This window comes from Mercurialis annua, linkage group LG6, assembly GCF_937616625.2.
Source record: "Mercurialis annua linkage group LG6, ddMerAnnu1.2, whole genome shotgun sequence".
Lineage (NCBI taxonomy): Eukaryota > Viridiplantae > Streptophyta > Magnoliopsida > Malpighiales > Euphorbiaceae > Mercurialis > Mercurialis annua.
Window position 1 is genome coordinate 37708553 of NC_065575.1, and position 26022 is coordinate 37734574.

The window sequence follows — 26022 nt, forward strand, 5'->3', positions numbered from 1 at the left end:
CTATGCGTTGACGACTACATAGAATTCAATCCATCTGATCCTCTCGTCATCTTTCCACGTAACTTTCTCTTTTTCATTTCTCGATAACTCTTATCAAGTTCCTTGCGACATACGCAGGTTATCCGTACTTTCCTTAACTCTGTTTACTTTAACTAATTTCTTATTATCCACAATCTACTTTTGCGCCTTTATACTGTATCATATACGTCATGTACCTTTGGCAATCTCTTCATCCTACGCAGAAAGTCAGTGGAATACCGTTCCACTGGTAACATTCCTCGTAAAAAGGAGCGCATTTGCCTCCTAACTTGATTCAGAGCCACTTGTACTTGACCGTTGGCTATCTTTGTATCCTTCCTCGGATTGCGACATTCCGTACGTTGGACCAGAAATACTCGCTCCGGTACTTCTCGACATCGAACTCGTCTGATAACTCTTCTTCCCGAAGTCCTCTTCCTGAGGATCTCTTTCTGGAAATATATCAAACAAGTTTGATCGTGTCTAATACATCTTAATCTTTCAAGGATCATAATCAATCTTCTATATTTATCACGTTATGCCCTTTACTTTTCATTTGATCTACTTTGAAGTTCATGGTTTAACACTTCACAAACATCCATTACGTTTGTACCTTGATCTTTCCCGATTATCCTTAACTGGAACTAATAGTTGAAAGAATTTCCCAAATCGGGTCACAAACTTAGTTCATGTTATTTGGTCTTTCACCGCTCTAATTGCATGTCGGAACTAATCATAGGTTGAACCTTTCATCGACATCTTCATCGACATTACTGTTGGTCCTTCATCCGCTCGATGTGTACGAGCATCTTACTTTACTTTTCTTTATATCCATCGTCCTATCATTGGCACACAAGTCCTTATATCAGTTGCTTTTACGGCCAACTGATTTATAATGACGTGGGGTTACTGCGGCACTCCCGATGCCTGTACATTCCCACTTTATCTTGTTAGGTTCCTATTGACCTTCATCGTATTTCTGGCCTTTGCAGGCCAATTAGACTAGGTTGCATTCGCTTCTGTTACTTCGATCTTCTTCTCGCACCTCATATACTTGCTGTGCAACAGCACGCGTTCGCCCAGTTCTTTGTTCATAGTATAGCGATTATATAAAGGAATACTGATAAATTCCTTAAAATATAATCCTTACTAATCTTCACGTCTAATTGATGTCCACGTACGTTGGACTCTAGGGACGTCTCCTTCTTTTAAGCCTTCTATGATTACGTCTCTTATTGGAAGTCTTCTGAGTGTTCTGACTCATCATAGACTAGCCAATTGCCAAAACATATACTCGCATTGTATATGTTAAACACATATTACTATCGTAGCTATAAGCATCTATGTTGACCGGATTCAAGAAAATCAGTGTCCCCTAGATTTTCTTGATTACGCATCGTAACTTAAGTCTTGTGAGCATTCTGCTCACATAGATTTAATCAAACATTATCAGTATCAAATCACATCATACATGTTCTATACATTATTAATCGAACACATATATTATTCTAACTGTGGACTAGCCTGTTTAGTCAAGGCTAAGTTTATTAACTAGAGACACAAATCCTATGTTCTCACAATTATACTTATTCATTCGCCTCCTAGCCTTGATCACAGTTTGCTCGCGAGCACTCTACTTCCTTTACAGAGTTCTGGTCTAGGTATACTTACATTAAAAACAAAACTCTTGAAAACTCCTTCAAATAAAACGACTCATTTGAAAATTTCATTTAAATCTTAGCAAAATTGTGCACTAGGGTGATGACGTCTCTCATCCCCAAAGAGTTGCCACATCTCACCTCCTCGTCTGAACATAATGCATATGATGCATGTCCTATTAATGCATGTATTGATGTATATAGTGATGCATTTCTATCAATGCCGTGGCAATCATGTATTTTTGTATCGGGTCTAGGCACAATTATGCTTTCAGAATCGTTAAACAAATAACTTTTAAAAGTTATAAACTTTGAGTTTTGTAAGTTCTCTAGACCTTTAAACTCTGCTTCTGGAAAGTTCCTCAACTTCTATAACTTTGTAGTCTTTCTTCTCACTCTTTCTAAAATTTCGATCGATCGAATCCAATAACATCTCTCCTGCTATTTGATGCTAAACACCTATATATCTAACATCAAATCACATTCACATCAATCATATTCTATTCATAGGAGGCAATACCTCTCCTAGAAACTTTATTTCAAAAAGCATATTATTCTTAATCTCTTTTGTCTGACATCGATAGCAAAGCCAACCGATGTACCCTATTTGCCTGACATCGATAGCGAAGCCAACCGATGTATCTTATATACCTGACATCGATAGCAAAGCCAACCGATGTATCCTATCTGTCTGACATCGATAGCGAAGCCAACCGATGTATCTCATACGTCTGACATCGATAGCAAAGCCAACCGATGTATCGGATATGTCTGACATCGATAGCAAAGCCAACCGATGTATCCGATTCAATTCATACAAATCAATCTCATATCATGCGAGCACATCTTATCGAAAACAAAATTATACGTATATTTATCTCGTATATACGTGTCACGAAAGTCAACCAAACATTTCACAAGTTAATCTATTATACTTATCACAAAACACTTAACGTAAACAACTGGGATCAGACAAAGCTCAACTCTATAGCTGCAGTAGTTCCTAGATTACTTAACCGACAAACACATCTTAGCAGAGGTAACTGGACCAACTGCTCTGATACCACAATTGTCACGACCCAAATTATTGAGCCGAGACCGGCGCTAGGGAATGGGAGTGGTAGCTCCGAAACCCGTAGCAAGCCTAAAACCACTAATAATTTTTCACAATTAATAGTATAATATATGATATATATATTAAAACATTTTCGGAAGAACTCTTTTTAAATAATACACTTATAGATATTAAAGTATTATATCAGAGTCTACAATATAAAATATCATTTGAAGTTAAAGCGTCTATCTAATACTAACAACTACTGACTACTGCAGCTCTAAGAACTCATACTTGTGCAAGTCCAATGACTTCTGGCACAGTGGAGCTGGTTTGTCTGATCCGACTCTGTCTACCTGCAAACATCAGAGTGAGGGGTCAGTATTTGGGAAAATACTGAGTGAGTTTGCAAGTTACTTATAGTATTATCAAAATATAGCGTCACACGCTTAATACATATATAATTTTATGATATAAGCAAACATTATTAATTTCAAAAGTGTGAGTCCAACTCACTAGATACGGGGACTTCCAGACTACACCGTAGCCGAGTTCACTCTGCGTATCTAAATCATAAAGTGTGAGTCCAACTCACTGGTGGCCCAGCCACTAGATACGGGGACTTCCAGGCTACACCGTAGCCGAGTTCACTCTGCGTATCTAAATCATAATATATTATGCATAGACATATATTAATTCTTAATCATAAAGTCAAGTACTCTAGACTGACTCACCAATGATCATGTAGCCTATTGACACCCAATAGGTAGTTGGTCTCTTCGGACCGCACATTAGACACTTATCTCCAAAACAACGAATACAACAACATTCATATAATCAAATCTATCAAACAAAACAGCTTATACGAGCAAATCATATAGATACGAGATATTTAATATCAATACTCATAATATAAGAAAATAACTTTTATAATAATACGCAAAAGTAAATCGCCACTCACAGTGACCGCTATCCAAAAACTGCATTATTATAATCCCGCAAGCGTAAGCCCCATGCATTGTCCACTCACGTAACCATTCCGGCCCAATGGCTTGGTAGCTCGTCGATACGTCAGTTACTTAGTCGAGTTACCTGTACGTTTAATCCATAAACGTAGGCTTAATATCAAAACCCTAAGTTATAAACTTAGGTTAATATAATCGTAGTTCAAATACGATTCTTAACTTTGATAGTATTCTAATACTTACTCGAGATATTCGCCATATCTCTTATTCATTGATTTCTATCATAGGTTTCTTTTATCTCGAAACCCTAATCGAATACGTCATGTTCGACATCTAAATTTCTTATTTCCGGGGTCCGTGATACACTTTTAATGTCCGACGTACTTAAAGTCGGAAAACGGAGTCATAGCGGGGCGAAAATATTGTATAGGTGCTTCACGTAAACTATGCGCCCGCATAGTCTACTTGCGCGCCCGCGCAAAGTACTTGCGCGCCCGCGCAAGTTTGTTACGCGCCCGCGTAACTATGTTACGCGCCCGCGTAACTTTGTTACGCGCCCGCGTAACTTTGTTACGCGCCCGCGTAACATTGTTACGCGCCCGCGTAACATTGTTACGCGCCCGCGTAACTTTGTTACGCGCCCGCGTAACACTCGCCTCGGCCATTCCGACGTGCTTCCGGCGTGAAAACGTTCCAAACACATCCGAAACGCTTAATCTAAGCTCAAAACACTATAATCCAATTCTAATATCGATTAAAACGATATAATCGTTTCGTGGCCTAAAACTTTGAATCGATATAACTTAAAATATATCCGTTTAAACGGTAAAACGACAAGCTTACCGTGATTCGCCATTGAAATACGATCAATTCGAGCTATAGAACGTCGGAAACGGACGAGAAACGGAGATCGAGCGACGGATCGTAATCGTTCGTCATTTTCCTTTCCTTCTTTCCCTAAGCTTCTGTAAGTTTCCAATTAACTCTTCCTCATCTGATTCCTTTGATTTTCATATATATAGTTTGGTTAATTCACTACTTTAATCCTTCATTTCTTTAACTTAAACCAATTTTCTTTTAAACTTTCTATTTTAACCAAACGGTTAATTATCCGCTTTAAACGTATTATTTATATCCAAATAAATAATACTAGTCCCAAAATTATTATTTTCCGTCACTTATCCTCTAATTGTTATTCTCGAGGTTTCATTGGCTAATTTGCACTTTAGTCCTTGAAACTTTTCAAAAGTTGCAATTTAGCCCAAAACACATCCGCGTCAAAATTTTAAAAGGTCTCCGATTGACCCGAAACTTTTACCACATATACTATAAAATATTTCGCGGACCTTGGCGAAATAATTTCCATTTTAAGTCGTAGTGGCTAAATTACCACTTTAGTCCCTGTACCTTATTTCGAGCTTTTCTTAACATTTTTCCTTCTAATTCCAATTCTAACTTAAGTACTGAGATATAATACTAAATTCTTTACTATAATACCTTTCAAAACCGATCTACTAAAACTTATTTATCTTACTTTTATCGGAAGACTTTCCGATATCGCCACTTTGGCGACTCAAAACTGGACACGTGGCCCAATTAGATAATTAAACATTTTGGGGTATTACATTTTACTTTGAGAAGATCATGCAGTTCCAGGCGGAGTCATTGATTAAGTTATTTGAGGAAGCAAAAATTTTCAATGCTCTCTGTTCTTGCGGAGTGGAGAAAGCACCGAGTCCGGATGGATTTAATTTTTATTTCTATTGAAAAGCTTGGCATATAACGAAAAACACAATTATTGAACTCTTTTCGGATTTTCATAGAATTAATAATATCTTATCTAAAGGTATTAATTCTTTTTTTATGGTTTTGGTTCCGAAAGTGGAAGGTTTGACTAATATCAAGGTCTACCGTTCTATTAGTCTAGTTAATGGCCTCTACAGGTTGTTTTCCAAGGTACTTTCTCGGAGATTAGCACCTTTGCTTTCTATAGTGATTTCGAAAAATCAGCATGCTTTCTTGAAGGGGAGAAGTATTTTAGAACGCTCTATGATAGCAAACTATCTGATTCATGCTGCTACTAGGGAAGAAAAAATTACGTGTCCTAAAGTTCTCGGTCATACGCTGCATGAATATTTCATCGAAGTGGATAGAGTGGATATCCTGTTGTTTGTCCTTAGCTACTACGGCAGTCCTAGTTAATGGTAGTCCTGTTGATCCAATTCCGCTCAAGAGAAGTGTACGACAGGGACATCCGATTTCGCCATATCTATTTCTTATTGATGTCGAGAGTCTAAAACGTATTTTGGATAGATCTTGAGAGTCAGGGTTCACGCAGGGCTTTCGTTTTTCAGATGACTATGACCCTATTTCGCTATTACAATTTGCAGATGACAGCATACTTTATCTACCTTATGACATTGAGCAGCTTAGAAACTTGACCCGCATTTTTCGCTGTTTTGAGTTGATTTCTGGTCTGATAATTAATTATTATAAAAGCTCAATTATGATAATTAATGTCAGTGAGGTTGATTGTTATTAACAGCGCAAACGGTTGGATGCAAGATTGATTCCTTTTCAATCAAATACCTAGGCCTACCTCTCTTTAATAGAAAGCTTATTGCAGGCTCTTTGGACTTTGTTATTGAGCGATTTAAATCGCGTATGTCTTTGTAGAAAGGCTCTCTTTTATCTCCTGCAGGGAGGTTAGTGCTAATTAAATCGGTCTTTTTCCATGTCCCGGTTTATTTTATGTCCTTGTTTGGTATGCTTGGATTGGTGCAGAAAAAGTTGGAGTCGTATATGTTGCGTGTTTTATGGAATGGTGATGTGTCTAATCGGGTTATGAGAAACGTTTCTTGAAAAGTTATTTGTCAGGATTTTTGGTATGGAGGTTTGGGTATTCATAATCTTAAGGTGCGGAATCAAAGCCTTCTCTTTAACTGGGTCTGGAATGTGTGAATTAACAATAGGGATTCACTTTGGTTTAATGTTATTTTATGTTTCTCTCATATTGTTGATTGGAATTATTTGTTGAATGGTGATGTTAAAAATATGTCCTTCGTTTGGAGAGGTATTCAGAAAGTGTGTTGTAATGACAAGCTAGCGTGGGGAGTCTTTGTTAACAATCTGAAATATAATGTTGGAGAAGGAACTTTTATTTCGTTGTGGAATGACAATTGGATGGGGAATGGACCGGCGTGTATTCTTTTTCCTCGCCTTTTTAATCTTTCGAATCAAAAGCAAGCTACCATTAGTGATATTTGGAGGGATGGGTGGAGATGGAGGCGTCGTCTGAGAGGTGCAGAGATGCTTTTACATTGTGATTTTTTGCGTATATTCAGCTTGATATCTCAACAGGTGGGTATGCTTGATAAAGTTCGGTGGAATACAAATTCAAAATTCTTCACGACATCCTCTTTTTGCCGTTTTATACTACAAGTTGCAGTTTGGATGTGAATGTGTTGCGGGCTTATGTCAATGATGTTCAATCAGCTGCTTCGCATTTTCCTTATTCTAGAACTGTTGATTCTGCTTCTAGGATAAATATGGCAGCTGGTGTTGATTCTGGACGGGTCCCATCTGTTGTACCTTCTGGTGCAACTGGACAAAATGGTGTGGTCTTTGCTGCTCTTGGGATGAACTGCTCAATGCCGGCAGCTGTTACTGGTCTGAATTCTTTGGAGTCTGTTGTTCACGTGGTAGAGGTAATGAGGGAAACTGGTCAAATGAGCTATGCGATGGATGCTACTACTTCTAGGAGGGTTTTACCTGCTGAGTTTTATGCTGCAATCGGTTAGAATAGCGTGAACTATGCTGGTTCTGGGATGAAATGCTCAACGTCGGCAGCTGCAAATGGCCTGAATTCTTTAGAAACCTCTCTTCATGTGGTAGAAGGAATGAGGGAAAGGGATAATAATGTCAAAGAGGAACCATTCTTGTAAGTTTGAAATTCAAAAGCTCCGCCACAGGTTAAATTCTTTATTTGATTAGCTTTACGTAATAGAGTTCCTTCACTAGACTTTTTGACACGTCATTCGATTATCACAATTTATAACTCTTTATGTATTCTTTGTGGCGAGGTAGAGACGCATGACCATATTTTTATTCATTTTGTGTTTTTGCTAGAGATGTTTGGTGTGACATTTTTACTTGATATGGTTTGGATCTTTCCTGCTTCGTTTGTGGATTTCATGACACAGTGGCATAATATTATTTCAAGAGGGCCTTATTCGCATTTGTGGAGGATTTTGTGGTTCCTGCTTGTTTGGGACATTTTGAAATGTAGAAATAAGAGAGTTTTTCAGTTAAAGACGTAGGTTAAGGAAGATGTCATTTTTAACTGCTTTTTAAAAACAGTCTTTCTATTCAAGCTTTGTAATAGGAAGTTCTCTTATTTGGGTTTGGATTTCTTTAAAAATTCTTATTGTATTTTGTTCGGACCATGACGTTTTTTAGTGTTTCTCTTAGCATAGCATCTAGTGTGCTACTTTGAGTGTGCCATTTCTTTTGTGAAAATTTTGATCTGGTTTTTGCCAATCCTTTTCGCTTAATATATATAATATTCATAAAAACAAAACGAGGTTAACAATTCTTAAATATTTTATGATAAAAAAATTCTTAAATATCTTAATGATAAAAAAAGTTCTTAAATATCTTTTCCACCTATTCCTAAATTGCCACCTCATAGAAAAAGCAAAGACAAAAAAATCAACCCGACTTTTCTTTTCTTTTCTTTAAAAAAGAAAAACTAATTTTCCTGAATAATAGGAAAATCCACATGGAGGCTTGTGGTCATTAAAAGCTAAGATAGATATGATACGACATGATTATCAAAAACAAAAGCATTTAATATGCCCATTTCCAAGACGTCCACGTGGACATTGATTTTTAGGAATTTTGTGTGTATGGGCCCATCACACGCTCAGTTGAAGGTTTGGGCTTTGGTTCAATGGTGGACTTCACGTGCATACATGTGACACTTCACGTGCCTCTTTTTTTTGGTTGTCTGCTCCAACTCAAGACTACTGTACTTTTGGCTACCAAATTCAATCTCAGCCATTGGTAATTACAAACAAAACGGATAAGGAACTGATGGAATCAGATTTTTTGAAAGAGACTTATAAGATAAAACGGGTTCAGAGCATTTCTCTCATGATGCTGATTCGATGAGTGTTTTAAATATTTAAAAGAGCTTTTGTAAGCTTTATCAAATTGAATGTTATGTGTTTAATCAAAAAAAAAAAATTGAATGTCATGTATAATTTGGAATTATAGTTTTTTTTTTTTTTTTTTTTTTTTTTTAAATACATTGAGTCTTTATATACTTGATTGTAGATTTTTGATTTTTATATTTTAAAAATGGGCCTAATTACTTAAAAACCACCTATCTTATAACTTTTTTTCGTTTATACCATGATCAAGGAAAATTTTCAATTGTACCCTATTTTCGATTTTTATGTTTCATCTCTACCCTAATGAATTTAATTGACCTATTTTCTTTTGAAAAAAAGTTTAAATTAGTACTTCATTTTTAACCTATATTCTGATAAAACATTAATGTTAACCATTTATGTATCTTGTTTTTAATATTTTCATCTTTAAATTAATTAAATTATCAAAAAATTTAATTTTGGGGTACAAATGAAACATAAAAATTGAAAATAGGGTACAATTGAAAATTTTCTTAGGTCATGGTATAAATGAAAAAAGTTATAAGGTGGGTGGTTTTTAAGTAATTAAGCCTTTAAAAATGTGTATCCTTTTTTTATGATATTATGCATGGATCAGATGTATCATGGCGAATTAAGATAAATTCGTCAAATTTCATTAAATCGAAAATTTAACAGTTATATTTATAAAAAATTCAGAAATATTTTAAAATTAAATTCGATGGCCTGACATGAAGCAGGCAATATACTGACTAATTCGCGCATCTATTTATGAAAATAAAGACTAAATTATCAACAGTTTCGCTAATAAAGTGCAATTTTCGATAAACTTCTCCATTACACGTAAAATGATTTTTGATATCATAAACTACAATTAAACCATTCAATTCAACCATCACCTAACAAATCCTTCATTAAAAGAGATAACAAGCCTTTCACTAAAAAAACTAAGCTTTCAAAAATAAACAAACAAAAAAGTAAAATATTAAAAAATATGGATAATGTCATAAAAATTAGACCAACTTTTCATGTTTTTAAATGGTGAAAATCGATGATGTGTCACTATCCGGTTCGTTCTGATATATCACTATCTGGTTGCCAACTGAGCGATTTTCACCGGAGTATTTCCATTGCCCGATAAAATGACCTTATCAATATCAGTATAAATTATGTTTCCTTCGTGTTCGGGTTTTCACTTAATGTATCGATTTGAAAAAAATTGATAGTTAGTGTATAAAAATGACGATTTTCAAACGGCGTGATTAAAATGACAAAACGTGTAAAATTAGTAAATTTTATGACATTAGCCTAAGGAATAAATAAGGGTTAATGTCATAAAAATTCACGAACTTTACACGTTTTCTCATTTTTATGCATGAACTACCACTTTTTCTCAAATTCATGCACGGTGCTGAGGTGTCACGGCTCCATTGGTGTAATTTGCTGAGGTGGAGGTTATTTTACACCAATGAATGAGTGCCACCTCAGCACCGTGTATAAATTTGAAAAAAAGTGGTAGTCCGTGCATGAAAATGAGAAAAATTAAATTTCGTGATTAAAATGAAAAAACGTATAAAGTTCGTGATTTTTTTGACATTAACCCAATAAATAAAAGTATTATAGGTATCAACCATTCCATCTTTATTATTAAAAGAAAAATTTCAATCAATATTTAATTTTTGACTCGCTTTGAATATACACTTCGTCAATAAGTTTTAGTTCATAAAAAATGAAAAGTTGATTATTTATTATTTTTATCAAACTAAAACAACATAAAAAAAAAAGATGGTTACCGTCAACCAAACTATTGAGGCAACATATGAAAAAATTTAGGCCAAATGATTAAAAAAACTCAAACCTTTTATGAAAGTTACACAAAATTAAAAACCTTTCAGTTTTATCAATTTGTCCTAAAATGCATGATTTCATTTCAATAATGTCCGGTAATCAATTTTGCATATGTGGCCCTGATGTGGCGTTGACGAGACATTGTCAAACATATGCCACCATATATGGCAATTAATAGGTGAGAAGTGCAAATAAAAATTTTAAAAAATTAAAAAAAAAATTAGTCAGACGGCGGGGACGGGATGCTTTATGTTTGATTTGATTGGGTGTTAGATTGGATTGGTTAGATTATTTAATTGGTTTTAATTTATACTTTTATTTATTTATAGATATTCAAATAAAGAAGAGGGTTAAAATGTTAAAAAAAACAATTATAAATATAAAAGTGGTAGATATTTAAAAATTAAGTTGAAACGATTTAAAGTTGGCCAAACCTTCAAAAAATACCAAACCTTTACGATTTTTGTCAGTTATAATCAAATCTTTCAAAATTTGCAAATATAATCCGTTTTGGCAAATAATGTTTTTTTTATAGCCATTTTTGAATTGTTTTGGTTTTTTTATTGTAATTAAACTTTTTATTATGACACAACACGCAAATGTTTGATATTTTATTATGATTAAATCTTATATACATGGTTGTCATGTTGCCAAAAAAATCAATTTGATTCGAATTTGGTTATAAAAGGAACATAATTTGTCAAAACGGGTTATATTTGCAAATTTTGAAAGATTTTGTCATAACTGACAAAAATTATAAATGTTTGGTATTTTTTGAGGATTTGGTTTTTAAAATTTGAGAGTGTAAATATTCTTTAAAAAAAATTAAAATTTATTTGCACTTTTCACTTATTAATTGGCATAGTGGCATGTGTGGCATTGCTTCGTTAGCGCCACATAAACGCCACATATGCAAAATTGATTGTCAATTGAGGGTTGAACATTATTGAAACAAAATTTAGTGTTTCAGGGCAAATTGAATGAAATTAAAAAGTTTGTATTTTTATGAAACTTTTACAAAAAACTAGTTTCGTATTACGTGCTACGCACGTGGCTCGTGGCGTGACTTATCAATTTAAGTATTAATCAAATTTATTATAATTATACCATTTTATTTTATTTCTAACCAACATAAAATTTAACTTTAATTAATATAATAACATTATTTTAATTAAATTTTTGTTTTTATATTTCAACTAAAACAATTGAAAAATGAAAATAATAAAAATAAAAAAGTAATTTATGTAAACTGAAAACTCATGGGTATACATATTAATGTAAAAATTAAATATTCATAGTAATAAACTATATTTATGTCATCTTTAACTTCATTATTAGTTAAATATATTAGTTAATAAAAAATTAATGAGAAAACTTAAAACATTACTGAAGAAAGAAAATAAAATTTAAGTATGCTATGAAAATTTTACAGGTAAGATTTTGAAGTGTAAAGGGAACCAAACTTCCATAAAATTATAAGTTAAGTAATTAGTTAAGTATAAATTAAAAAAGGATAATTTGCTAAATCATAAATGTACATATAATGCGACTCATTAAGTTATATATATCTAATAACTTTATATCATATTAAATAAATAGAATATTTCTATTTATTAATTTTTTAAAATTAATCAATAACATCCATTTATAATTTATCAAATCAATTAAATAAATTATAATTATTATCAAGAGAAGATCACAAAAATACCACAAAACAATCCTTCCTTTTCATCATATACAATTATTTAATCATTTACAACAGCCCTACCACTTTTCCTTAAATTATTTCATTAATACCATCTTTTGTTTGCGTCAGCAGATCTGACACGCGTCAGACCTGCTGACGCGTGAGCAGGTGCACTTTGGTGCACCTGCTCACTTAAAGGAAAGACCCGCATGAGCAGGTCTTTCCTCTAAGTGAGCAGGTGCAAAAGTGCACCTGCTCACACTACCCCATTTATTTTTTTTTTATTTTTTTTTTAAATAAAATTATTTTAATTTGAAAAAAGTTTATATAAATATTATTATCAGATTCACAATAATACAATTTTAAAAAATGTAGTTTTATAAATTATTATCAGATTCATTTTTAATACATTTCAAACACGGATTAATGCATGAATAATATATTTTTTATGTATAAATTATGTATTGATGATGTATCAAATATGTATAAATAATATATAACAATATATTAGAATATATCTATTAATTTATTTAAAATATGTATATCATCTATAAATTATGTATCAACGATTTATCTATTTAAGTATATTTAAAAAATATATCTATTGTATATAAAATTATATAGTGAAAAAATACATATACCATATATAAGTTATGTATCAGAGATGTATCAAATATGTATCTGTTAAGTATATCTAAAAATGTATTTATCATGTATAAATTATGTATTAACGATGTATCTATTAAGTAAATTTAAAAATACCTACGAGTAATTTTAACTATTTATGTTTTAAATAATAAATCAATAATCATCTAATATATCTGAGATGTATCGAAATGTATCAATCATGTATAATTTATGTATCAGCTATGTATCTATAAAGCTGAATCAATTCATACAGTCGATGTATCAACTATGTATCAAATATGTATCGTAGATGTATCCAATATGTATATCGCAATATATTTATGATATAAAATTTTGACAATCATCTATTTATAAAATAACTACAAAACTAATAATAAATGTATTAGAAATATAGCAAACATGTATCAGAAGTATATCAAATATGTATCAAACTTGTATCAGAGTTGTATCAAATATATATTTGATTATTTTTTAATTTTTAACGTAATTTGACAATGTTTTATTTAAATATATATTTTCTCAAACCTAAAATTAATATTTTTTGTTTACTATTTCAACTATCTTCCATTTGACTTACGCATCAGAGTTTAGTCGTACCAAACTGGTCCGACTCACTTTGACCTTGAAGAACCATCATTAATGTTTTTTTTTTTGAAATAAGTTATTATATTTCATACTTAATGTGAAAAATTAAAAATATAAAAATGAGTCAACTAAGTATATATACTAGCCTAATGATTCAAGTAAAATTACAATTAATAAATAATTAAAGAAAAAATTAAAATATAATTTTAATAAGAAAATTTTAACATTTAAATAAATTATCAGTACTAATAAAATAATATTGTGAAATTAGCATTATTACAATAAGGCTAAAGAAATAATTATGTAGGAAAATATTGGATAGATTCCTCATATTTAGTATGTAAAACGAAAAATGGAATATACATTATTACAAGGAAAAAAAAAGATGGGATAGACATTATCCAGTTAGCGCATAAGAAGGAGGCATGTTGTCGTGGTCATGTGCAGCCCTTATCCATTAACAAGAGAAATATGTGTTTTGTAGGTGTGGGTAATTAAAAAGATGGTGCTGGTGAAAAGTATTAGAGAAAAATGGTAAGGAAGTAAACTATGTAAGAGAAAAGGTATTGTGTGAAAATAGAAGCTCTTTTTGTGGTTTTCTTGTTATTTTCTCTATTATCAATGTATTTTATTATAATGAGTATATTAGTTAACGTTTATGTTGGAGATTTGATTTAAATTAAATTTATATATGATTTTTGAATTGATAAACTTTATTTTATATATATTCTCTGAAATTATATATATTTTTTATTAATAAATATTTGAATTTATTTTTATTATTAAACAAATATATTTATAATAATCAAACATTAACATGTCTAAAATTATTGTTTATTGTTTTATTTAATAGTCTAATAAAATCATTAACACCCCCTAATAAAATCATTAACACCCCCTCTCCCCACTCACGTTTTTATCATTGAGGGCAAAAAGTTTATTTTTTTTCTTACAGCTCAAACTTCCAATATTGCAACAAAAAGAAAAGTTAAGGAATTGGTGGCGTATTAGGACACTGAAAATTATAATATATTATCTATTTCATAGTGTTTAATTTCACACAATTATAATTATATTAGGACTGTGAAAATAAACTTACACATACTGTTATTGGCTGTTAATTATAAAAGATTAAAATTTCTAATTACCATAAAACCTCTAATTAAATGTTGAATTGGTAATAAATTAAGAAGGGCTATTAGATAAAAGTGTATGTCCCCCTGTACCCATAATAACCATAATTAAATGTTTAATTTAATTTTATTAATAATATCTTTAAAAATAATAAGATAGAAATTTAAATTGACCAAATACAGTATTTTAATTTTATAGTTCAATCAAACTAAAAAATAGGTATTCCTACTAATTTGGAGACAATTTAGTTATTTTTTACATACTAAAAATTAAATTGGAGATAATTTAGCTATCTATTCTTATTAGGACTTTAATTATAATATTGATTAATTAAATAATTCATTAGTTAATGACTATAAAACCTTTATTTAGTAGTAAACTGAAAAGGGTTATTTCGTAAATTTGTCTGTCCCCCCCATCCGTGCTTTTATATATAGTATAGATTAGCTTTTTCTGATCATTTGAACTTTAATTTTTTATAATTGTAATATTTTACTCTTTCAATATCAAACGCATCCAAAAAACGAACGCACAATTACTTCATAATCTTTCCATAAAAAAAATCAAAAAGAACAAACAAAAGAATCCTAAACCTATAGAAAAGAAGCCTTTCTGGAGAATAGCTTCTTATTCTTCAGGAGTCTTACATTAGAATTAGGTCGAAAAACTACTTGTTATTTGAAGATAGATCCTATTAAAAATAGGTCTTCTTGATAAATAATATTTGTCTGAATGTTAATCATTTCTACCATTGAAATAAACACAAATTATCAGATGATAAGAAAATTCTGCTGCCCTACCAACATGTCATAAAGTAATAATGGTGGATATAGCAACGACCCCATTTTACTTACTTTATTATTATTAGCAGATAGATCAATAGACCAGTCCATGTTTGCCCTGAATCTGATACAAGTAAAACTTCAATTGAAGGATGACCCACACATGATGTTACTGAATATTCGGTTTGTCCCACCAAAAAAATACATGGCTGGCTTTTCTTTACTGTCGATTTCTATAACCCCATAAAAACAACACAAACTCGAATTTCCTTTACGTTGGGTGCACACATTTTCTGTATGCGGAGTTACAAAAAATCTTAAATAAACGTAGTTCACCATAAGTTTTGAACCATTTATTTGTCGTGTGACATGATATTGATAAATGAATCAATTAATCAACAGCTCACTCCCGCAATCAGATCGTAAACAAGTTACATTTCGCCTTCATCAAGTAAATAAAAGCATAACAATTTGTAAAATTTAAATCCCCATAAAGAAAAAACATATTTCTTCTTTCAGGTATAATAATATTGTAAGCGAAAAAATAAAACTAAGTAATTACATAAAGATAGTAGATCCTTCAATATAGGGTCAAGTGCCTCCTAAATTCCCACAGTTTGTTCTGTCTCTACCTATCCTATTTGTTAATCAGAAGTGAAAGCTTGACATGAAGGTTTGAATAACCAAAACAAAAGTGGAGATAAAGACATCAAATCTTACAGGTTTCTATTTAAATCTGCACCAACTCCCATCCCGCTGGTCAGCTTAGATCCCCTTGCATCAGACACTCAGCTACAAGTTGTCCCATTTGGAGCATTTTTTGCCTAGCCGACTGCATTTCAAAATGGACAACAAATAACGTATTACATCAGCTTTCTTCCAATTATTCAAGCTATTAAACACATCTTTAGCGTCTTAATCTTATAGCGTCTCAATAATGTGTCATACCAATATGAAAGCTATATAATAGAGAACTACATTTTCAGACAAGCAAGAAACCGATAAACTGTGCAGTAACTTAGCTAGAGAGCAGATTCTACCACCTATTTTTGTTCGCGTAAATAGAAGCAGAAAACTTGCCTTGTGAACAGATATGATCCTTCTGTGTGCATCATTGAGCTCTGTTTCAACGGCTTCTTCCACACCCATCAGAAGCTTCTGGTGTGATGCTTCTGAAATTATCAAATAAAGAAGACTCAGTTGCTACATCATCATACCAATCAATAACATATCATAGAATCTAAACCTATAAAATCAGTTTAATAGTTTCCTAAATACTCTCCGGTAACAAAAATTTAGCATTGTAAACAGTGTCACTCAGACTCAGTTAAAGCACAAAAGAAATCAAAACCATAGTCATGTCAACAGTGTGACACTCTTATATCACTGCCCAAAAAAGTCTATGATGTTTACTCACTCTGTGTTTTGTAACCTATACGAAAAATAATTTATACCATATGAAAACTTTGCAAGTCAATCTATTACTACCAATAAATACTTTTATTGAAATGAAACTTGGCATACTTTGTTTTTTCATAGTTCCCTTCATTTCAATCTGGTGTAATTCAAGCTCTTCAACTGTGCCTGTAAAATCCTGGAGATGTCGATGAATATCTTCTTTGAATTTATCTTGTATCACCTTTAGTTTTTCTTCTTGCTCTGCATGGGGAAAATGGTAATATTAATCCTAATAACAAAAAGTAGAATATCAATCATTCAAGCTTCAACAAGAGGACGTCGCAGATGCAATACATATAACCTTTATACAGTTAAAATATAAATTTGAAGAAAACATGTTTCCTCCTTGATGCTGACTCGGCCAAATTTTGAAGTAGAACAATCGACTGATACAGAGAATATCAGAAAGTCACATTTTTAAGTCCTTAATCCATGATATTTGTGTCCAGTTTACGTCTTAACATGGTCATGTTAAGACGTGTATTAGTTTTAAGCACATATGAATTAAGGAAATTCTTTATAAATGAGTTAGACGAGTTGATTGTCTTTTACTGGAAAGCTGGTGCTACATTATAACATTATACAAATGGCAATTCTCTTGCAACCAAACCAGAAAATTTTCTGTGCATAACCTCGCAAAGCATCAAAGCTACATTAGAACCGAAAAATAAGAGGATTTATAATTTGAGCACTAGTAAATTAACGTTAAGGTATATAGATATCCATGAATGATAATAGAGAAGATTCTTGTTCCATCTTTTGGAGTTTGGGGACAGGGAATTCTCAGATATCAGTACCACAATTAAAAGATGGTCAACATTTAAGTCATTGAAACAGTTCAGAGCGGGCAGTTGACAGAAAATCATTACCTTGAAATCTCGTCTCCAACTGCTTTCTTTTTGATTTACAAAGATTTGTCAGCTCCCCACTGAGACATAATTAAGGTCAAAATATCAATATCTTTAAATGGAAACTTGATGTCAATAAAGAAATAATCTGTCTCTTTAAAATACGTACACATCTCTTTGGACTTTTGATGCAGCATTCTGCATCTGTAGATGTATCTCCTCAGAAACAGATATCAAAATATCAGAGGATTTCTTTCTAGTTGCTGTCTTCATTTTGTTTTTGAAGTGTTCTAAAGCCAAAGCAAATAATGTCATGACCCTGAAACATCATCATTTCAAAACAATTATCAATTGGTATGTCATATTAGTAGAGTAATTTGGATCCAATCGGAAAATTATACATTCATTTTAAATAAAAAAGTAAAACCTTTCCAGGTCATTCTCTTGGTTTTGTTCTGAAGGCTCTGGGTTCCAATCACTTTCATCAACGCCTGAAATGTCATCCACGGTAAAAACAACGCATAAAAAGCAAAATATGATTGGCAAAAATGATTACAACAGAGACAGCAAAAAGTATTCATGTGCAATAAAGAAATTGTGCCTTTTGTAGAGGGCAAGATGGGACTGAATCTGCTAACACTTTTGCCTTCAAGATTCCGGAGCCTCTTAGATGGATAAAGTATAAAATTGGATCTCTCTGCAGTTGCAGTTTCTGGAGAGAAGGCATCTCTGTCCATATCATCTGCTCAAGGAAGTCAAATAACTCCAAGTAATTAGATCAACTGGAGGTTATAATAAGCACTTAAGAAGGTGAGCAACAACAGCATATGAAGAAGCCTGAACTAAATTCAGAGCTTTCTGGTCACTGTTTAGCGAATCTCGCACTCTAAATGATATTCTCTTGGATAAATGCCGCAACACTATCTACAAATGCAACATGATCACTATGATCGAGAAGGCAAAAAAGATAGCATATAGCACAATGAACCTCAAATATGTTCCAAGACATTCGCTTTTACACCTAATTCTAAAGAATATAGCAGCTTTTTCTAGCATTGATTCTTCAAACCAAATTAACCAGCAACATATACTCTAAATAGAAACCATAGTATGTAGCATATGGGCAATTATATATTCATGCATTTAATAAATAGAAAACCTTCTTCAGAGCTCGTTGAGTCTTCATCTCCAGAGGATGATGATCCAGAAAGGCCATCTTGGACTTCTTTTCTTTCATTTGGAGGCGATGGCTTGCAAGCTGGGCTCTCTTCGAACTCCAATTCATCATCCTGAATATCAGTAAGGAATAAGGAAATTCAAAGCCATATTGTGGTTTGGAGACCACTTTACAAACTATTCTATAATTTTTAGACCTTTGAGACAAAGAAGGATACAGATGATTCATTTTTAGCATTTGGTGCTGGACAATCTGCCTTTGAAGTCTTCAAAATCTTCAAATTCATAAAGCTGCAAATCTTGTTTAGAGTGAATGTTCTATCTACTGGGACTTTGCTGTCAATATTCTTCTCTATTTGGTCAGTTTTCGGAGTTAAGCTAGGTGAAGAGCTTAACATAGGAGTATTCATTTTGAATGTTGGACTTTGGAATTCATGTTGATTCAGAAAATCCCTTAAGGACGGTTGACCAAGAGCTTCTTCCAGATCCTCATTTTCCGGTACTGCTTGTTTGCTAACATCCCCCTGTTGCTTCACCCTGTCATTCTCTGCTGAGTGGTGGTAACTTCTCGTTGGAGATTGATGGGAATCTCCTTGTCGGTTTCCATTATTCTGTCCAAGGTATTCACCCTTACTTTGAGGTGAACATCCATGAAAATTCCCCCTTTTGTCGCTGTGTGAAGATACTTTCTCAGCAGCCGGTGGCAACTCATTCCTGCCATTTCCTCGCTGATTCTCATCAGCATTTTTGGTCTTACTAAAGTGAATCCTACGTGGTTCAATGCCAGAAATCTTTCTGTTACTCTTACCCTTCTTTCTTGCAGACATTGAGGAACCACCGCTGACAGCAACATCTCCTTTTCCAAACATTTCATCTTCAAAGGAGAAGATTTTCTGCTCTTGAAGAGTGTTTCTGTAACTAGGAGATGGGTCTTTTTTATTCTTTACCGGTTTCCTTTTGCATGTAACTCTGTTTCGGTTCATAGAACGAGTCACTGGTCTTTTGATTGTATGATCAGGCTTCTCAGAATCAGTTTCAATGGTATCTGAATTCTGTAAGGGCTTGGGAATTTCATTTTGGTGATGTTTTTGCTCCGGCTTTAAATTCGTTTTGGAAACTGCCTCACGAGCCTGAAAATTAGAGGGCTGACTTCTAGGTGAAGTAACAGATCCTAGTATCTCCCATAGTTTCATTCTCAAGTTTTCAGTTTTTCCATCTTCTCTTTTATTATCTGCTGCTGCATTATCAGATTCGGGAACTTCCTTTGCTGTTGCATGTATAACCTCCTCAGCCTTCTGTGAGTTACCATCCTTACTTCCCTTCCTTTTGTAAGTGATTCCTTTAAAATTCTTCTGATTTGCATCACCAGAATGTAAAACTGATTTCTGGTTCTCAAATAACTGTACTGAATGAGCTATTGTTGTGTTCTCTGCTCGGTTGGGTTTGCTCCTTTTCCCTCGAGCAGCTGGTAAACTGAACGTTTGTCTCCCAAAAATAAATGTCTCAGGAGTTGAAGGTTTCTGGTTAAAGGATCTAGTAGAAATCCATGGAGAAGTGACCTTCTCGGGGGCTTCAGTTTGTTTCCCTTCATTTGCTTCAGCAGCACCTTTCCCCTTCATATTACCTTCAATGGGTCGTTCTTTATTACAATTTGTCCTTTCTGCATTTGATAGAATAGTCTCATCTTTCTTTGTAGTTTCAGATCTTTTCTTCCCCAGTGAGTCTAAGGTAATTCCAATGGAAATCTTTCTAGATTGACTGGATGGATGAAAATTGCTGCCAAAGCTCCGACAATCCTGCAACATGTTTCGCAAATATTTACTTCACCAAGTAACAGATTTCCATAACTTCCAATTGCATACTTATGCGTGTTTGCTAACCCATAAAACGGACTAATTTAAACTTTTTTCCTTTCTCTTTCACGAAGAGGTTAAGCTGTATTGAATTGCAAGATGTAGTAATAAAAACTTCATTGAACAATACTTCAAAATTGCACATAGAAACTCCAAAACCAACCATGCCTAGCCATAAGCAATTGATTATAACATAGCAACAGAACATTAAAATGTTCATCAGAAACAAATTTACTAGCCGATGACATCATAATTAAGGGCATAACTAATTTGATGAACATAACTTCTTACTTCACAGCAGTAAGTAAAAGCCAGAACCATAAAATCATAAGAATGGCAGTTTTTTTACTTACATCTTGTAAATTATGCCGCCGATCCACCTCCATTTTCGAAGCTTCAGCTGCAAGCTATGAAAAACATACGGTCAGTAGTAGAATTCGTAACCAAACAGATTTATTAATGGAATTTCCTAATCAAAGCAATGTAAATTAAGCACAATTCAGCCGCTGAAAAGACTATATATGCTACCAAATTTCTAAGTGATCAAACATGTTCACTTGTTTGGCAAACTCCCCTTATAAACTTGATTAGACTCGGTTATTTCACAAAGTAAACAAATCAATTTATTCAACAGCGCAGATTAAACAAGTAAAATAAATTTCCACAAACAATTACTAACTCGAAACAAAAAATAGCTAAAAAAAAACACAAGCGTCGTAAACCCTAATAAAGAAGATCGACGTAAATCAAACAAAATTCCTGGTAGCTACTACAGCAAAAAATACCCTAACTATGGAGCAAATTTAGGTTGTGAATCTCACAATCAGTTACTGGAAACTCAAAATCTGACCGAAGACAGAACCATTTTAAAAATCAGGCACCACACGCGAAATGCAATCACTGGTTCGATTTTAGTTTTATTTGAAAGGAAAAGAAAAAAAAATCAAAATCAAAAGGAACGAGCTAAATTAAAGCATTTAAAATTGGAAACTGAAAGGATTGAAGAGAAATAACGTACATTATAATTGTAATCTGTGATAGTTTGGAGCTCGTTTTTGAAGCTTCAAATCGAGCTTCAATGTAGCATGAGAGAGTGGAAGAACACTGAACCGAAGAAAAAAATGGATTATTGGTTTGAGAGGAAAAAAATGGTTTTCGGAGGAGAAGAAACGGAATGGAGCAGTTTGAATTCGAATTTAGGGAAAATGAAATTGGGGCGGGAACTGAAAAATTTTGTTTTTTTTTAGCGGGGGGCGTTAGCTCTAACAGGTTTTTTAATTTGAGAAAGATGACGAACGACAGGCCGTGTGTTGCTGCTGAGGTGAAATGGAAAATCGGATCGGCTGATGACGTGCACAGCGTGTTTGCAATTTTAGCGTAAATTTTTGAAATTTTGGACACCAACTTTTCAATTTTCGCAATTTGTGATTGTATTAAAAAAAATGTTGATGTTAACTCCAGGACATTTTTATGATAAAAAATTATTTGGTATTTCATGTGCCAAAAAAAATGATAGCTCATGTATTAAATTGTAAAAATTAAAAGTTTATGTTAAAATTGTAAAACATGCTAAAATTTGTGATTTTTAAAATAATCAAGCCTATCACTTTTGAAAACAAGCATTATATTAATAAATAATTAGACAAAATCAAAGGCGCAGGTGAGTTGATAAAGCGCTCTTTATGTTTAAATCGGATCACGGGTTCGAACTGTACTCATGTATGCAAGAAATCTACCCGGCTCGAGCGAGGATTAGTCTGAATATGAAGGGTTTAAAAGTGTCGTTTCATAATTGCAATCCGTTTACCCAAAAAAAATTTAAACACTGGACAATTAAATTTAAATTTTAATAATTCAGCACTATGATTAAATTCGTATGAATTTAATGTAAATGCATTTATATCATAAAGAATTAATTTGTTTATACTAATGTATTAATTATGTGTGTGAACATATTAAACACATACTGTAATTTATTTAGGAGTTAATTTGTTTATATAATACGATTAATTATGTGTATAAACATATTAAATACATATAATTTGTTTTAAAGGCAATTGAATAATATTTATTTGAATATTATTTAATTTCAAATTTAAAATTTTATAAAATTCTTATTACATTTTTATTTTTGTATTATATTAACTATTATTTGTTTAACTAATGTATTTGTAATTATATCCATATTATATTAAATAATTATAAATAATAATTAAATAGAATGAAATTAGTCATTTTAAACATGTCTCTCACTAACACAGAAACGTGTTTAAAACATATCAAGTTTTTAGTTTTTTTGTTGGTAGGGGTGAGCATCGGTCGGTTCGGTTGGAATTTTTTCGGTTTTTTCGGTTTTCGGTTTGGATAATTCCCAAACCGAACCAAACCGAACTTTTAGTTTGGAGGTGAAAAAACCAAACCAAACCAAACCCAAAATTTTGGTTCGGTACGGTTCGGTTAAACCGAATTTCACCATTTTTATTTTTAAAAAATTTTTTATATTAAAATTAATTTAAATATTAAATAATTAGAGTCTAATAAACTTTCATATATGTTTAAATAACAATTATTAACTCATATATCAACAATAATTAAGATATAAAGACAAAAAATATATAAATATAAGTATATATATATATTATTTTTAAAAAATATATATATTTTATATTAAAGTTCGGTTAATTCGGTTTTTCGGTCGGTTTGATTTTCAAAACACCCAAACCAAACCGAACACCGAACACCAAACTTTACCTAGAGTAGAAACCAAACCAAACCGTTTTTACCGAAAAACCGAACCAAACAACAAAGTTCGGTTTGATTCGGTTTGATTTTTCGGTTTGGTTCGATTCTTACTCACCCCTACTTGTTGGTATGAATGATGTGGAAGTGAATCGTAAAATGGTAAAGGTTATTCAAGAATGTCCAAAAGCCACTAATATGAGTCTTGATGAGTTTTCATGATTCGGCTAGTTTTTATAAAAAGTATCTTGAATGAACTAGTTAAACAAAATGTTGAATTTCATTGAGGTGATACACGAAAATGTGCTTTTAGTTTACTTACGAAACAAATTATAAAATGCATCTTCGGTGGTTTTGTCTAATTTTGATTTTTGATAAGACTTTTAAAATTGAATGTGTTAAAATTTAAACAAGGGATAATTTTACCCCCTCAACTTGGTGTGAAGTATCAAAAAGGTCAAAAGTTAAAAAATCGGATCATTTATACCCTAAATTTGTCAAAACCGGCTTAGAAACCTCCCTATGCTGATATGACACCTTAATTAAAGAGTGGATTTTTAATTAATTATAATTTACTCTAATTAATTATAATCAAATATTAATTAATCACAATTAAATTCCAATTAATCATGGGTCTTTTTGAACCTTTTTTTTTTTAAAAATCAAATTATTTTTTCAATTTTCGGCGAGGAGGAGCTCCTCCTCCTCGCCGAAGAAGAGGAGTTGCTACTTATCAGAGGCGAGGAGCAGCAGCTCCTCGAAACAGATTTGCTCTTTAGACACCTCACATGAGGAGCTGTTATTGGTGAAGAACAGTTCTTCGTCAAGAACATAACTGTTCTTGGCGAAGAACACTATTCTTTGTTAAGAACAAGTCTTCGCGAATCTTAGACCCGTTTGTGAAGAACATATCTCTGTTGTTCACAAACAGATCAAGATTTGTTCTTCACGAATCGTGAAGAATACATCAGGGATTTTTTTTAGGGGAAAACCCATCTTAGAACAGATCGTAAAAAGATGAATCTCCGAGAAAAATAATAGTGGCCAGAAAAAGGTTAATTCCATATAAAATCACCACATTTACACGTTTTTTCATTTTAATCACATCCTTTAAAAGTGTCAAATAAAATTACCACCTTTCATTTTTTTTACAAATCTATCACCGTTGAGAAAATACGGTGTCTTTTTCCTCTTAAGTAAATATCTTAATCTAACTAATACCCTAATTAACACAAAAAATACTTTCATCTTACTCTTTACTTATTGATTTCGGTTTTCGAGACACCAAAGGTACACCGAATTTTTATATTCGATACATTTACAAAAAAAATGAAAGGTGGTGATTTTATTTGACATTTTTTAAAGGGTTCCATAAAAAATCACGAACTTTACACGAAGTTTTATTTTAATCACGACTTTTAAAAGTTGTCATATAAAACCATGACCTTTCATTTTTTTTTCAAATCTATCACCGATTAGTTTTCCGGTGTATTTTTACCTTTCATTTTTTTTCAAATCTGCCGGATTCCGGTGGACACGTCAGCAAAAATACACCAGAAATTGATTTGGTGATAGATTTGAAAAAAAATGAAAGTTCATGGTTTTATATGGCAACTTTTAAAAGTCGTGATTAAAATGAAAATTCGTGTTAAGGTCGTGATTTTTTATGAAATTAACCCTTTTTTAAAAGATGTAATTAATATTAAAAAAACGTGTAAATACGGTAATTATATATTGATTAACCTGCTAAAAAAACATTGTTGAGTTAGAGTGTTTTTTTTCTAAACACAATAATTTTGAGGAAGAACAGACTCACGAGTCTATTCTAATTAAAAAATGATATTTTTTTTTGTTAAAAGTACAAAATATTGGGGTTAGTTTTTTATATAAATTTTAAATTAAAGAGATTAATTTTTTTAAGTATTAGGTTTAAAATGTTAAAAATAAATAGGATCATTTTACATTTTTTGCTATTAAAAATCACCTAGGAATAAATAACACCATCAAAACCGAAAAATGCGTCTCACTCTCTTGAGTGAAAATGGGGAGAGAGGTTTCTGAGCCGATTTTGCCAAATTCAGGATAAAAGTGATAATGTTTTTCCTGTTTTTGAGTTTTTTTGATATTTTGTGCCAAGTTGAGGGGGTAAAATGATCCTTTATTCGTTAGAATTTGAATTGTTTTGATGCAAGAAGGGTGCCCTACGTGTTTCTTTATTGGAAAATCTTGAACTATACTACATATGACAAGAAATTATTTGTTTTAGTTCGTACGCTTTAAACGTGTTACGACCCGATTTTCAGCCTAATCCAAATCACGACCGACGTTAGAGAATGGGAATGTTTGTTCCGAAACCCGTACGAAGCCTAAAACTTATATAAATTTTTCGCAAATATTG

General features: G+C 32.3%; 1 protein-coding gene across 3 annotated transcripts; it reads right to left on the bottom strand.

Moving 5' to 3' along the window:
• Nucleotides 1-15997: 15997 nt before the first annotated feature.
• On the bottom strand, nucleotides 15998-22206 carry LOC126653811 (meiosis-specific protein ASY3). Of its 3 annotated transcripts, none has more exons than XM_050347753.2 (11): nucleotides 21904-22206; nucleotides 21239-21285; nucleotides 19230-20828; nucleotides 19016-19145; nucleotides 18458-18598; nucleotides 18284-18347; nucleotides 18026-18175; nucleotides 17878-17936; nucleotides 17075-17209; nucleotides 16631-16722; nucleotides 15998-16382 (listed from the first exon to the last, which is right to left on the bottom strand). In XM_050347753.2, the coding sequence occupies exons 2-11, from the start codon at nucleotides 21269-21271 to the stop codon at nucleotides 16311-16313; spliced, it is 2475 nt and encodes an 824-aa protein (XP_050203710.1). In that variant the 5' UTR covers nucleotides 21272-21285; nucleotides 21904-22206; the 3' UTR covers nucleotides 15998-16310. The 3 variants fall into 3 exon arrangements, with proteins under 3 accessions (XP_050203710.1, XP_050203709.1, XP_050203711.1); XM_050347752.2 differs by having other exon boundaries at nucleotides 21239-21292; XM_050347754.2 differs by having other exon boundaries at nucleotides 19251-20828; nucleotides 21239-21292; nucleotides 21904-22204.
• Between the last annotated feature and the right edge of the window lie 3816 nt (nucleotides 22207-26022).